The sequence below is a fragment of the Schistocerca piceifrons genome, chromosome 4 (genome assembly GCF_021461385.2).
Source record: "Schistocerca piceifrons isolate TAMUIC-IGC-003096 chromosome 4, iqSchPice1.1, whole genome shotgun sequence".
NCBI lineage: Eukaryota > Metazoa > Arthropoda > Insecta > Orthoptera > Acrididae > Schistocerca > Schistocerca piceifrons.
The window spans coordinates 467643924-467658203 of NC_060141.1; the positions used below are offsets into that span (position 1 = coordinate 467643924).

General features: G+C 44.8%; 1 protein-coding gene across 2 annotated transcripts in view; it reads right to left on the reverse strand.

Moving 5' to 3' along the window:
* The window catches only part of LOC124796403 (proton-coupled amino acid transporter-like protein CG1139), a 457844-nt gene that overhangs the window by 32536 nt on the left and 411028 nt on the right, over window positions 1–14280 (reverse strand). For both annotated transcript variants that reach the window (XM_047260579.1, XM_047260578.1), the window contains exon 2: window positions 7481–7587. In XM_047260579.1, coding sequence (XP_047116535.1) covers window positions 7481–7543 — 63 coding nt within the window. In that variant the 5' untranslated portion in view covers window positions 7544–7587. The remainder of the gene's footprint in view (window positions 1–7480; window positions 7588–14280) is intronic.

Genomic DNA, 14280 nt, shown 5'->3' on the forward strand with positions numbered 1-14280 from the left:
CGAGGGGTCGGCAGTCAATTGAAGATGAACCTCGTCCCAGTCTGCCAGCAACAGCTGTGACTCATGAAAACATTGATGCTGTGAGGAAAATGATCAAAGAAGATCCACATCCTACATTTTGCGACATTGAAGGGACCCTAAATATTGGATCAACAGCAGCACAGACCATCGTTCATAGTCACTTAGGCCTTTCTAAGAGGTGTGCCCGTTGGGTGCCACATTCCCTGACAGAAACCCAAAGGAGGCGAGAGTGGACTGGTGTCATTTCATGCTCGAAAAATTCAATGGAGGGAAGTCCCAAGACACCTACAATATCGTCACAGGTGATGAAACGTGGGTCAACGAAGAGACAGTCTTCTGTGTGGTGCTTTCCAGGGGAGGAACCACCCACAAAAGTTCGACGAAGTCTGAGCTCTGATAAAAGGATGGTAGCAACCTTTTTCACAAAGATCGGGCATCTCACCTCTGTGACCTTGAACACACGTCGTACAGTCAATGCTGAATGGTACGTGTACGATTGTCTTCCAAAAGTCACCGCCACATGGAAGTCACAGCATCCAAAGTCCAAGAGTGGGCACCTTCTGCTGCATCACGACAGTGCATCTGTGCACAGGGCTGCCAGAACGATGGACTCTCTGGAGAAGAAAAAAGTGAGAGTGTTACCCCATCCCCCCCTATTCACCTAACCTGGCCCCCTGTGGCTTCTTTATGTTCCCTAAGACTAAGGAAAAAATTCGAGGGTAGCAGTTTTCATCAGCTGAAGAGGCCTTTGCAGCGTACGACATTTTCTAAGTGGTTTCAGAGAATGGAAAAATTGTATACATGCTAATGGAGAGTATTTTGAAAAGCTGTAAACGTTTTTTTGCAAATGAATTTATGTTTCATACATTCTGCTAAAATCTTTCGCATAGCCCTCGTATCTCATGGGACCAGTCATCCTTCCATAACGCCTCACAGACGAGGCATTTCTGCACTTTCCAGGGTGACACTGCCTCCCCTGCTGGAAAGCGTCCTTTTGGTTGTACGAAGGGTGACGTGGCTACCGCATGGCGCTCCAGAAATGGTTCACATGGCTCGAAGCACTATGGGACTTAACATCTGAGGTCATCAGTCCCCTAGGCTTAGAACTACTTAAACCTAACTAACCTAAGGGCATCACACGCATCCATGCCCGAGGCAGGATTCGAGCCTGCGACCGTAGCAGCAGCGCGGTTCCAGACTGAAGCGCCCTAGAACCGCTCGGCCACAGCGGCCTGCTATGGTGCTCCAGCTTACTGCTCGCTTGAATGTGAAACTAAAACAATAGTACAGAAAGAACATTCCCAGTTCCCTGATGTTTCCTCTAATGTGCTTTCAGTTATTGAAATCTAAACTGTCAAAGATTTTTTATTACCACCTTCAAACGAATGTACAGGATGACAATTATTGAACTGTAAAAAAAAAAAAAAAAAAAAAAAAAACATAAATTAGTTACACACAACGGCGCGCACACACTTTATTCAACATGTAAACGTCACTACAAATATTCGGATTTAGGTTGTGACATGTTCGATAAACCTGCCATCATTGGCGATGATATGGCGCAGACGAATAGCGAAATTCTGAGATCGATGCTGTCGATGACCTTCTCAATGGCTGTTTCCAGCTCAGCAGTGGTTTTGGAATATTGCTGTACATATTTTCTATAATATAGCCGCACAAAAAGGAGTCACATGTGTCCAGATCCGGAGAATATGGTAGTCAATAGAGGCCCATGTCAGTGGCCTCTGGGTACTCCAGAGCCAGAATGCGGTCCCCAAAGTGCTCCACCAGGACATCAAACACTCTCCTGCTTCGATGGGGTCGAGCTCCGTCTTGCATGAACCACATCTTGTCGAAATCAGGATCATTTTGGATAAAGGGGATGAAATCATCTTCTTAAATCTTCCCGTACCATTCGGCAGTCACCGTGCCAACAAGGAATATCGCACCGATTACTCTGTGACTGGACATTGCACACCACAGAGTCACCCATTGAGGGTGAAGAGACTTCTCGATCTCGAAATACGGATTGTCAGTCCCCCAAATGCGCCAGTTTTGATTACTGACGGACCCATCCAAATGAAAGTGGGCTTTGTCGCTAAAACAAGCCACATTCACATCAAAATCCTGTATGTCAATTCTGTGGATAATCGTGCTGGTGAAACACAACCGCTGTTCCACGGCCCTGCGACTTAATGATCGATGGGTTTGAATTTTGTATGGGAATAGATGCAGGTCTTTAACAACAATTTGTCGCATTGTCTCCCGGTTGATTCCCATGTGTTGTGCAGTTTGTCTGATAGATTTCCTGCGGCTGGTTTGAAACACAGCCCGTGTCTTGTCGATGTTTTCAGGCGTTTTCACCCTTTTTGGGTGACCGACATTGCCAATACTTTCATCACGAACACTATCCCTCCTCTCAAACTTGCGAATCAAATTCTCGATTGTTAGCGCACTTGGATCTGTTGTCTTCAGCTTGAACTCGATCGCAAACTTCCTTATGCCGCAGTTGGGCTGTTACTGCTCGCATAGTAGGCTCCACAGGCGCTATACGGTCAGGCACGCCGCTGTACCGTGACATTTTCACGTGCAATTGGTCGACGATAACAAGGCACGTGCACATGCGCGTACTAATTCCCATCGCGTCCTGCGGCCAGCTGTGCAGTTTGAACGTCGTTACGCAAACCGTTCTGGAGTTATGACGATTTTACTGTATAGTTCAATAATTGTCACCCTGTATCTGCCTTGGAACGAATTTTCAACCATGTGCCCATATGACCTGTTTTGCTCCTTATCCTCTCAACGATTGTTTCCCGCTGTTCACCGAGCGAGGTGGCGCAGTGGTTAGCACACTGGACTCGCATTCGGGAGGACGACGGTTCAATCCCGTCTCCGGCCATCCTGATTTAGGTTTTCCGTGATTTCCCTAAATCGTTTCAGGCAAATGCCGGGATGGTTCCTTTGAAAGGGCACGGCCGATTTCCTTCCCCATCCTTCCGTAACCCGAGCTTGCGCTCCGTCTCTAATGACCTCGTTGTCGACGGGACGTTAAACACTAACCACCACCACCACCCGCTGTTCGACCCGAATTAGCAAATTATCCAGTGTATATGTTGTTGGACTAAGGTGTTTCTTTTAAGGCTTACTGTGAGCAACAGTGGCAACACATTTGTTTGTTTGTCGTTCGGGCCGTTTCCTGCTGTTTGTTCCCAATTAGCAAAATTACCCCGTATTCGCATTGTTTCTCGTAAGGGTTACTTTGAGCAAGGACGGCAACAATTTGTTTGTTTGTCGTTGGGTATTTTGTGAGAGCCATGAAAAGTTCCTTTCGAAACGAACAGTTAATGGAGATTAGCAATTTATTTTCTACTTTTAGACATTCTTATAGGAGAGTTGAAAATATAAATGTAGGCTTGGAAAATTCCTCTCAGAGAAGCTAAGAAACAACTCACATCAGCGGCCAATTTTTCTTTTTAATGGCGGTGCGTTTGCATTGGCTGTTTCCAAAGAGACAGCTTCAATGGAGTCATGTTTTCTGGTCCAGCATGAGGAAACAAGAAAACACTATCGGTCGGCATCAGGACAGCTGATTTCCTCCTTGAATCTGATACTTCATATTGCCCACCTCCGGGAAAGTCTTAGTGATCAGTCAAAAGTATGGCTCGCGATTACAGATGACTTGAACTGCATTGTCTGATATGATAATTACACAATGTGTATGGAAAGATAAATACCGATATCTGTGACGTATGAAATAAGGGCGGTAAAAGGTACTGACAGGGTCCAGAAACCTTTAACAACGAAGCACGTTTTGCAGGGACCCATTTCTGTACCAAAAGATTAATTCCCCACCTTGAACTGCATTCCTACAATCTTTTAGTTACATTCATCAACAGCAGAACATCAACAAATAGAATATAGACTATTGTGGAGTAAGTTTGACCGCCTGTTATAGCTAGTTGTTGAGCGAGAAAACACTTGCTTTAAGGCACTGGATTCAGCTAACAGGTACAAATAATGGATGCTGAACAAGGGAGTGGACGCAGCTGGTAGAGCAGGACAATAACATCTATCTACTAAAAACTAAACGTCCCATAAGGGAAACACGTTGATGGTCTTTGAACATTCACTGCAGTTAATAAAGATGCCTCACAAAGGAACAATAAACAGGTTACGCTTCCCAAGAATTAAGTTAATAAAGTTGCTAACGCCTTTACAGCTACAGCCTCTCCAAAACACACACACACACACACACACACACACACACACAGAGAGAGAGAGAGAGAGAGAGAGAGAGAGAGAGAACGCCCAACCCCCCCCCCCCCTTTCCCTACACACAGACACACATGCACCCACGCATAGAACCAGACAGTTGATCTAAAAATTTAATTGTATTTAGTACATTACTTGTTAAATGCGTTATTCTAAAGACGGTAAGTAGATTTCCTGAATGACAATGGACATATTAGGCGTTTATAGGTCACAGCGGTAAGAAGCTCACACAGGTCTCGATTTCAGCATCTGACAATCGGCAGCCGAAGGAGCGTAATTAAGGTTATATGACTGTTGAACTGCTATGTTTTGGCCAACTGGCTTTTCGAGTACGTTGTACTACACAGTGTCGAATGTGCCAAAAGAAAAAAGACGATGGCGTAGGAGAAGGATTGAAACTTGTTCTCCGCAGTAGCGTATTGTCACGACAGGTGGGCTAAACGCACGTGCGAGGCTCTGTCATTAAGAACTGTGCTTCCATACGTTGAATGCCAATGGTCTTAGTGACGTCTGTTTACCAAAACAAACCGCCGCCGTATCGGCAGAACCTCTGTGCCTGACGAGACTATCTGAACAATGAGGTGGGAAGGTTCGCACTCTGCTTCCACGTTGTCGGTCTGTCACATTGTGACGTGTAACATTTCTCGTGATTCAAATTTAAACGGAAACTTCTCTCAAAGCTTGCTGCATTTAAAAATGAATCGAACAGCTGCAGGCTCCTTCCCGGATACGAACAAGAAAGTGCTGCATCTTCCTTGTATAACTCCAAGGTGCTACATTTTCAGGACATAACTCTGTGCACTAGAAACTAGGGGATGAATTGTTTTGTTCTTATTCAGAGATCATGAGGAGAGGGAACCCCTACAACCAGACAAAGTTTAAAAGATACAATGAAATAGTGTACGCTTGCAGCTGATCTTGAACACAAATGGCGGGTGATAACCCACATGCACGTGGAAACGAAATCCGAGCGTTGCTCCCACCTCCAGCGGCAGAACCAAATGATATTTGAATGTTCTGGTTCTGTCACTAACGACGGCCCAGTGTTCAGTACAAATTTGTCGAAAGTAAGAAACACTCAGCTTGGACAGATAGGACTGACGGAGTACATCGAAAAAGTTCAAAGAAAGGCAGCACGTTTTGTATTATCGCGAAATATGGGAGAGAGCGTCACAGAAATGATACAGGATTTGGGCTGGAAATCGTTAAAAGAAAGGTGTCTTTCGTTGCGACGGAATCTTCTCACGACATTCCAATCACCAACTTTCTCCTCCGAATGCGATAATATTTTGTTGACACCGACCTACATAGGGAGGAACGATCACCACGATAAAATAAGGGAAATCAGAGTTCGTACGGAAAGATATACGTGTTCATTCTTTCCGCTCGTATACGAGATTGGAATAATAGAGAATTGTGAAGGTGGTTCGATGAACCCTCTGCCAGGCACTTAAATGTGATTTGCAGAGTATCCATGTAGATGTAGACAGCCTTTGCCGTTAATCACATCACAACGAATTTCTTCAAATATACCCAGCCTGCTGAGCAACAAGTCTTCAATTTATTGCAATTCACTCTGCTGACGCACTCATAGAAGTTTCGATGGCGATATTTTGCTATTGAGGTTAGTCTGTCTTGACCGTTCCACGTGTGTGGTAATAGTTGTTGTAGTAGTGAGACACCTAATATGTGTTCTGTTTAAATTGCGGGAGATAGATCTGATTTTTGTATACGGCCCCATGAACAGTAATGGACTCCTACGCTGTAAGGCTACATTCAGAGACAGAATACAGCCGAATGTCAAAACTTTACTCGTGAAACGAGATCCGTAACTTGAAAAATGATGGATCGAGTTAGACCAGTAACTCTTTGTACACCAAACTAAGAAGAAACCATTCTTCGGGATTGGAAAACTGGAAATTTGTGGTAAGGTCTTATGGGACCAAACTACTGAGGTCATAAGTTCCTAAGCCTACACACTACTTAAACTAACTTACGCTATGGGCAACACACACCCATGCCCGAGGGACGAATCAAACCTCCTACGCCTTCGGGATTCACAGTAACACGTAATACTTCTTATAATGACTGTATGGACGGCACTTCCCGCGCAGTTCATGTATCCGTATCGTAACGAATTTGAGTAACGGTTTACAGCTGCCGGTCACCGTTGAATCCGTTAAAACTTCCTGACAGATTAAAACTGTGTGCCACACCGGAACCTGAATCCGTAACCTTTGCCTTTCGCGGCCAAGTGCTCTACCAGCTGAGCTCTCCAGGGACGACTCACTACCCGTCCTCACAGCTGTACTTCCGCCCGCAAAAGGCAAAGGTCTCGGGTTCGAGTCCCGGTCCGGCGCGCCGTTTTAATTCGCGAGGGAGTTTCATATCAGCGCAAACTCCGCTGCAGAGTGGAAAATTTCACTTTGTCAATATGTGGTCTGTATTTTTAGTCTTCTTCATAGACGAGGCAACTGTTGGAAGCGATTTAACAGACAATATTGAAAACTTACATTTCTTAAGCGGATGAAGATTTCATGGTACGTTTCAGGATAGAGACCAGCAGCAACTTGATGTTGAATTGCATCTGGTTGCCTCGTAGATACACATGCTCTTCCAGCACGTTTTAGAGTGACTGTATACGATGACTTTATTCTGAACTTTGTCCTAGAGTTAATGCGAGATGATGAGAGAAAGCAAGTCGTCTATACACGATGGGGAACCGTCTCACTTCAGTCACATTTCTTGGAGATGCATTGGATGGTATCTGCTGTGACAGATAGGTAGGTGAAAGACGACCAGTTCCAAGGCCTGCACGTTCTCCTTGATCTCAGTCCATAATTGACACTCACAGGCCACGCAAAAAAGTTGCCTTTTTTCTAACTGGCAGAAGACCTTGCTAATGCAGAGACGCTACATCACTGTGCTACAGAAGCCTGCAAAAACCATTCGCTATTGTTCGCAGGTATTTGAAAGCGTGCTACCGCCCATGACCTGACGAGTTCGTGTGTGTGTGTAGAGACAAGGCAACGTTTGTTACGAATTTCTGACTTGGAAACTTTCTAAAACGTTGTTTTATTAAAAATAAAAAACGAAGGATTTTCTGACTTGTGTTGGTGTTAAGTGTGTGGGGCAACCACCCTAAAGTTTTTGCGCTCTCTTCAGTCACAACATGTCGAGTACTCACCAAGGCATCGGCGGCATCGGTGTGCGACGGATGCTCCGAGAAGGCTGGGTTGTCGTGGCTCATGTTGTGGTGGCCGCTGCCGAGAAGTGCCGCTTCTGGTACCTTTTCTGAAACACGAGACATCACGCTTCAGTTCCACCTGTCCCAGCCAACGCAAAGATCGCGAGTTATGGTTACCCGAATACGCAGGCACATGATGGCAGCTGAATTATTCCACACATAAATATCATAAAATTTGTACTAAATTTTCTTCTCAGTTATACGCTATTTAATAATTTTAGAATTTTTAGAAGCACATAATGTAGAATATTTGTCCGTCGATAATATTATGGCCACTGAAAAAGTCATTTCATACACTACAGAGTTCCTTAACTCCTTGGAATTGTCAGAATCTCTATTTTTTACTTACCTACTCACCGCCGCTCATCATAAAAAAACTACTTATATGCGAGTGCAGCAGCAGGTAACAGCTAGATATTTTATAAATAAAAGCGAATACGAGATGGAAATCCGCTACTAATTTATTGGTACCGAATAGCAGCAAGGATACCGCTGGTCTTACTGCCCACATCTGGATGATCGATCACCGCATTTAATGATTAACCGCCAAGGACGTTTGATTCGGGTACTCTGCCGCACATTTCACACTGACTAAGAACGCCACATTATCCTGAAAACAAGGCATAAGGTAGTTTCAGACACTTTTGTGGGTAACTGCTGTGTGGTCTGCCAAGGGGCTCACCGTACCCTCAAAGGGAACGCTGATACTAGTTATTTCCACGCGTGGTCCGATACATCCAACGTATATCCCAGTTGTTACACCAAGGTTACCTACGTGGAGCAAGGTATTTGCATCCGCAAGATTCCACTTTTGCCTCGTGGTAAATGACAGGCAAGCTTCCTCTTCCCACTATTGCTATTGAAATTTCGAGAGCGTACTTTTCGGGAAGAGTCGGTCAACATATCACTTCCTCTCATGCGTGTCTCTCGAAATGACGACAACGAAAAAAGTCGAGAAAATAGAACTAAGACAAAGGCTTACCGACAGTCGTTCTTCCCGTGCGCCATTCGTTAATGAAAAACGGAGGATCAGTTAGTGGTACCAAAGTACCCTCTGCCTCACACCGTCAGGTGGCTTGCGGCCTATTGAGGTAGATGTTGATGTAGAAAGTAACACTGTTTTTGTGTTCGAGTCACTGTGGGAGAAGGAAGGAAGGTTAGTGTTAAACGTCCCGTTGACAATGACGCCATTAGAGACGAATCACAAGGTCGGTATGGGGATGTCCTTATCAAAGGAACCATACCGGCGTTTGCTATAAGAGATTTAGGGAGATAATCGAAAACCTAAATCCGTTGTTGTGGTATGACTCGCTGTCGTCCCGAATGAGAGTCATCTGTTTTACCACTGCACCGCCAGGCTCGGCGGTGTGGAAGGATATCAGATTTAGCCGTACCATTGGCAAGCTGTCTGGTGATCAAAAGCGGTACGTCACAGCCTCTTCTTCGTCTATCACTCAAACACTGATGATATGCAGTCGATTCCACCACTAAGATTCGAACCGATAGATTCTGGTTCGAGCATCGTTTTCTCTCGGGTGAAGTCTCCCGTGGCAATCTGTAATATCGGAAAGCGAAAACAGTTCGATTTTATTCAACTGAATGGTGATGTTAGATCCTAGTTGACAGTAAGACAGTGTCTTCAATGCGAATCCAAGTAACACTTTTGTTTTCTCGTATCTGTTTTCACTAAAGTGTAACGTGACCTATCACTTCGCCTTAACGGCTGAACGCAGCTATCAAATTTGGTCGACTCTCAAGCGGCTGTAGTGAATATCTACCAGTGATCTGAAAATCACTGATTTTTGTCTGTATGCTGCTATTATAGTCGTTTAAAGGTAATTTGTGAGCTAGAGTTTACGTACAACAGTCACGCTGATAAACTGTATTGATACTCCAGAGAATGTTTATACAGTGAAACGGGAAACAGGTAAACACTTTCGTTCAGTAGGAGAAAGTTGCTGTTCCAAGTTCCCTTGGGATACACAGAGAAGTGTGTCGAAGTGAAAAGACCGCAGCTTGGCGAAAGATCTGAACACAGGGGGTGCTGTTGCGGGTCGACTAACTGCAGCTTACATCGTAGACGAAGCACCAGCTTGTACCTAATGACAGAGGAGTACTTTGTATGAAATACGATCATCAGCTTTTACGTTCCTCAGTTAATAGTGTACTCATTTCTCCTCCTCATTTCTTTTGCCATTTATTTATTCGTCTCTAAACCTGCACTCTATACGTTGCATTTCAGATTTCTCCAAAGTCTTCTAGCTTTCAGAGGGAACAGCGATACCACTTTACCCTCGTCCCCACAGATTCTTTTAACTGTCTTCATTGTTTCACCAACAAACCGATTAAATAATGGTGGTCTGAATGGGATCCTTAAAAAAAAACTGTTGATAATCTGCGCTTATGTTGCCATTCCCATTTTATATTTTCATCTGGTTGAGTTTGTTTGTATTTCATTACTCTTAGCAACAATATTCTGGAAACGTTAATTCGCTTTGTACTGCGGAAATCAGTCTCCGTTTATATACCTCCACGAACGCTATAGATTGCACAGTTGTTTGTTGATTTTATTTTATTTTTTTCTGTCATGACTGCTGAGTAGGTTTTTATGTAGTTTTAACATTCCTAGAATCTAACAGATAATCTGCGTCAACTGCAGAAATAGCCTTTCTATTCTGTTGTTTGTCGTAATAAAGCACAGACAGGAATTCATGTTTTCACATTGTTGTTACTATAACGCAAGATAGAACTAGATTGCTCTATCTAGAAATGAGCTCATTTTTAGAACCAGTAAAGTTTCTCGTTTAATCCTTTTTTATGCGTTTTATTTCTCTACAGAAAAGTAGGAGGCTTTCTCAAGATTCGACGGATTGTATAGTTTGGTTCTCTTTAATCAAACTTCAACGAAATAAGAGTGGGATAAACGGATTCCCAACCGGGAGATTGGGTCGTGACGGGATTTCTAGTTTCGGAATTCGCCCGACCTGAGATAGCCTTGGTAAGAACGGAGGAATTTAGTCTGTTTTTACTATCGACATAAAAGTTTTCTGAGTTTGGTACAGTGTCATAATGTAAAAACTACTGCTGCTATAGAACAGCCAACGTTTCGGCCACGATTGCAGCGGCCTTCTTCTGGGTCTAATTGTGCGTTCTAGCTATGCAGTGTCCTTTATATTTTGTTGTTAGTGTTCACTGCGCATGCCATTACGTCATAATTTTAAAAAGGTAGTTAGTTTATTGGTCACTTAAGGAAGAAGGAGGAGAGGGAACTTTATTTTTAATAGGTTATTGCGGTGGAGGGAGAACGTAACCTCTGTTGTCCATTGGCTCTTGTGTTATGTGCCATGATTGGTGGCCACCGTCGAATGAGAAGTTTGCTGCTGTTTACCAACTGCTGGACGTCGGCCGCGCGGCGGCAGTTACTCGCCGGTAGTGCTCGTGCCTCGTGTTGACAGTGCGGTCTGTTGGGCTCTGATTGCTGGCAGCCAAGATGGGGCAAGCCTGAGTCCATCATCCTCCCTGTTCATCTTATTACGGTGTTTGGGTAATACTTAAATACTTGAGTAATACTTAAACACCCTAACAACATGAACAGGGAGGATGATGGACTCAGGCTTGCCCCATCTTGGCTGCCAGCAATCAGAGCCCAACAGACCGCACTGTCAACACGAGGCACGAGCACTACCGGCGAGTAACTGCCGCCGCGCGGCCGACGTCCAGCAGTTGGTAAACAGCAGCAAACTTCTCATTCGACGGTGGCCACCAATCATGGCACATAACACAAGAGCCAATGGACAACAGAGGTTACGTTCTCCCTCCACCGCAATAACCTATTAAAAATAAAGTTCCCTCTCCTCCTTCTTCCTTAAGTGACCAATAAACTAACTACCTTTTTAAAATTATGACGTAATGGCATGCGCAGTGAACACTAACAACAAAATATAAAGGACACTGCATAGCTAGAACGCACCATTAGACCCAGGAGAAGGCCGCTGCAATCGTGACCGAAACGTTGGCTGTTCTATAGCAGCAGTAGTTTTTACATTATGACGCGGTACCAAACTCAGAAAACTTTTATGTCGAGTGACTGGCGGCGGAAGCCTACGCAATTATGTTTTTATTATATTCTGGAGCGGTGCGTTCCAGACAAATATTTAAAGAGCTAGTGTTAGTGTAAAGATGTGTGACAGGCTTGACGACATTCGACATGTCTCAGCATCACAGCCATTGCATTGTGACTATGATAGAAATGTGCTTAATCTGATTTGTTCCTATTTTATTCATTCCTGTTTAAATTAATTGCTATTTAAAAATACAGAAGTCTTGTATTTATCGTACTCACCGCACGTAATTTTGGAAAAATCTAAATCCCGATGATAGCAGGACAGAGACTTGAACCTCACTCTTACCAACACAATTTGGGGCATGTGCGAAAAATAGTAAACTATTGTACAACTGTCTTATTTTTGTACGAATGGCAGTTATTTTCTGTCTTTGTTAACAGCAAGTTCTCTGTATTGGGAATTCAAGACATTGTGAGGATTCTCACAAGACCTGGACGTGGTCTGCCTTTCCTTCAGCTCACAAAATCTGTATTTATGTCATTCTCTCTGATTAAAGGGGAACTTAACAAAAGAATACTTTGGAAACCGGTTTGTCACTCTGTATTTTATATGCAATGGCTAACGGCGAGGTCAGTATTAAGATTTGCAAAATATTCTCTCAATTGTAAATAAAAGACTTAAACACTATAGGTCTCCGTTTTTTGTCTGTTAATCAGCTGAGTGACGATGTTCGTAAGTCCAGATGCCACTGGTCATGGACTAAGCGCCCCACCACGTTAGACCTCGAAGCGCCAGCTGCCGATCATCAGCTGCTACGGAATACGCTACGGCCTCATGTGTTCCCGTTGCATCAGAATTAAGTCACGCGAAAGGCGATAGGCGCAGGACATTCGACACTGTTCTGGCGAGCGCAGAAAGCAGCGCGCAGAATGGCGATACGGCGGTCGGCTTTCTGCTGGCAGAACGGACTGGCTGGGGCCAGCTCTCCCGAGGTCAGCCGGTGCCCGGCCACTCGCTGCGAATCGCTTCGTACGTAACCGGCCTGCATCGAGAGTCCGTCACAAGAGAGGCTCCCTCTTGCACTGCGCCGGCAGTTGTATGCTCTCCCACAGATGCTGTTTATCGAGAAAAGAGCCTAATCCTTCTGTGCGTTTCTTTTTAATCAGTTGAGTATTCTGCGGGAGAACTGTTACATTTTCAGCCAACGGAAATGCTCTACGGGAGAACTGTTATGCTCTCAATTAATGGAAAGATGCTAGGCCGTATGTAGGACATGCAGATTCCTAAGCCGATCCTTTGGAGCGCGCACCCTACCGGTGGAAATTTTGTGATAATAAATGCGCAAGTACGGCATTTCACGAAAAGTTACGAATTAAAAGCGTTTAACGCAACATTTAAGGCGTATTATTCAACTGTAGAACATTTTAGTATACAATATACACCGATCAGCCAGAGCATTATGACCACGGACCCCCTATCGACACAAACCCGCCCAGGCAATAGCAGCGTCACTTGGCCAGGAGCCGGCCGGGGTGGCCGAGCGGTTCTAGGCGCTTCAGTCTGGAACCGCGCGAACGCTGCGGTCGTAGGTTCGAATCCTGCCTCGGGCATGGGTGTGTGTGATGTCCTTAGGTTAGTGAGGTTTAAGTAGTTCTAAGTTCTAGGGGACTGATGACCTCCGATGTTTAGTCCCATAGTGCTCAGAGCCATTTGAACCATTTGAGCTTGGCAAGGAATGACTGCTTATCAGGCACACGCACGTTGCATGTAATGTAAATGAGCGTGCTGTCCGTGTGTAGAATGGGGGAGGCGCCCGGTCTATCTGAGTCTGACCGAGAGCAGACTATGATGGCCCGAATGCTCGGCACAAGCATTTCCGAAACTCCATGACGTGTCGGGTGTTCTAGGAATGCTGTGGTGAGTGTCTTCAACACTTGGCGGAACCAAGTTGAAACCACGTCCAGATGTCGTGAGGTTGGGCAGTCACTCATTACAGATGTCGGGCGTCGTAGGCTGGACAGACTGGTAAAAGAGGACAGGCGTCGAACTGTGACGGAACTAAGATCAGACTTTAATGCTGCACAGAGTAGAAGTGTGCCGAACACACAGAGCACCGAACACTGCTAACGAAGGGCCTCCACAGCTGACGACCCATGTGCCAATGTTAACATCACGACATAGGTATTTACATTTCTGGAAGGTGAATGTCAACAGCCGTCGAATAATGTATTAAAGGGTATTTGACCTCAGCTGCTTTTAATTTTAATTATTAAGTAATGACCAATGTATTGTGATGGCTTGAACCATTTTAATCCTTATCCATGAATATGGTCCACTACTGAAACCGACTGATATTTGGGTTTAAAATTAAAAGCAGCTGATGGCCAAATATGAATTTTATACATAGGCACCTACGACTGAAATGGGCACTTGACCATCGGCACTGCAGACTGGTGTGGCGGCAGAGCGTTGCATGGTTGGCGAATCTCCATATCTTCTTCATCATGCCGATGGGAGGGCGCGAATCCGTCGTCTTCCAGGTGAACAGTTCCTTGATACCTGCACTGCGGGACGGAGACAACTTGGCCGCGGTTCTGTTGCGCTCTGGGGAACGTTTACGTGGGCATCGATGGGTCCAGTGGAGCTCGTGCAAGACGGCATGACGGCTGAGAAGTA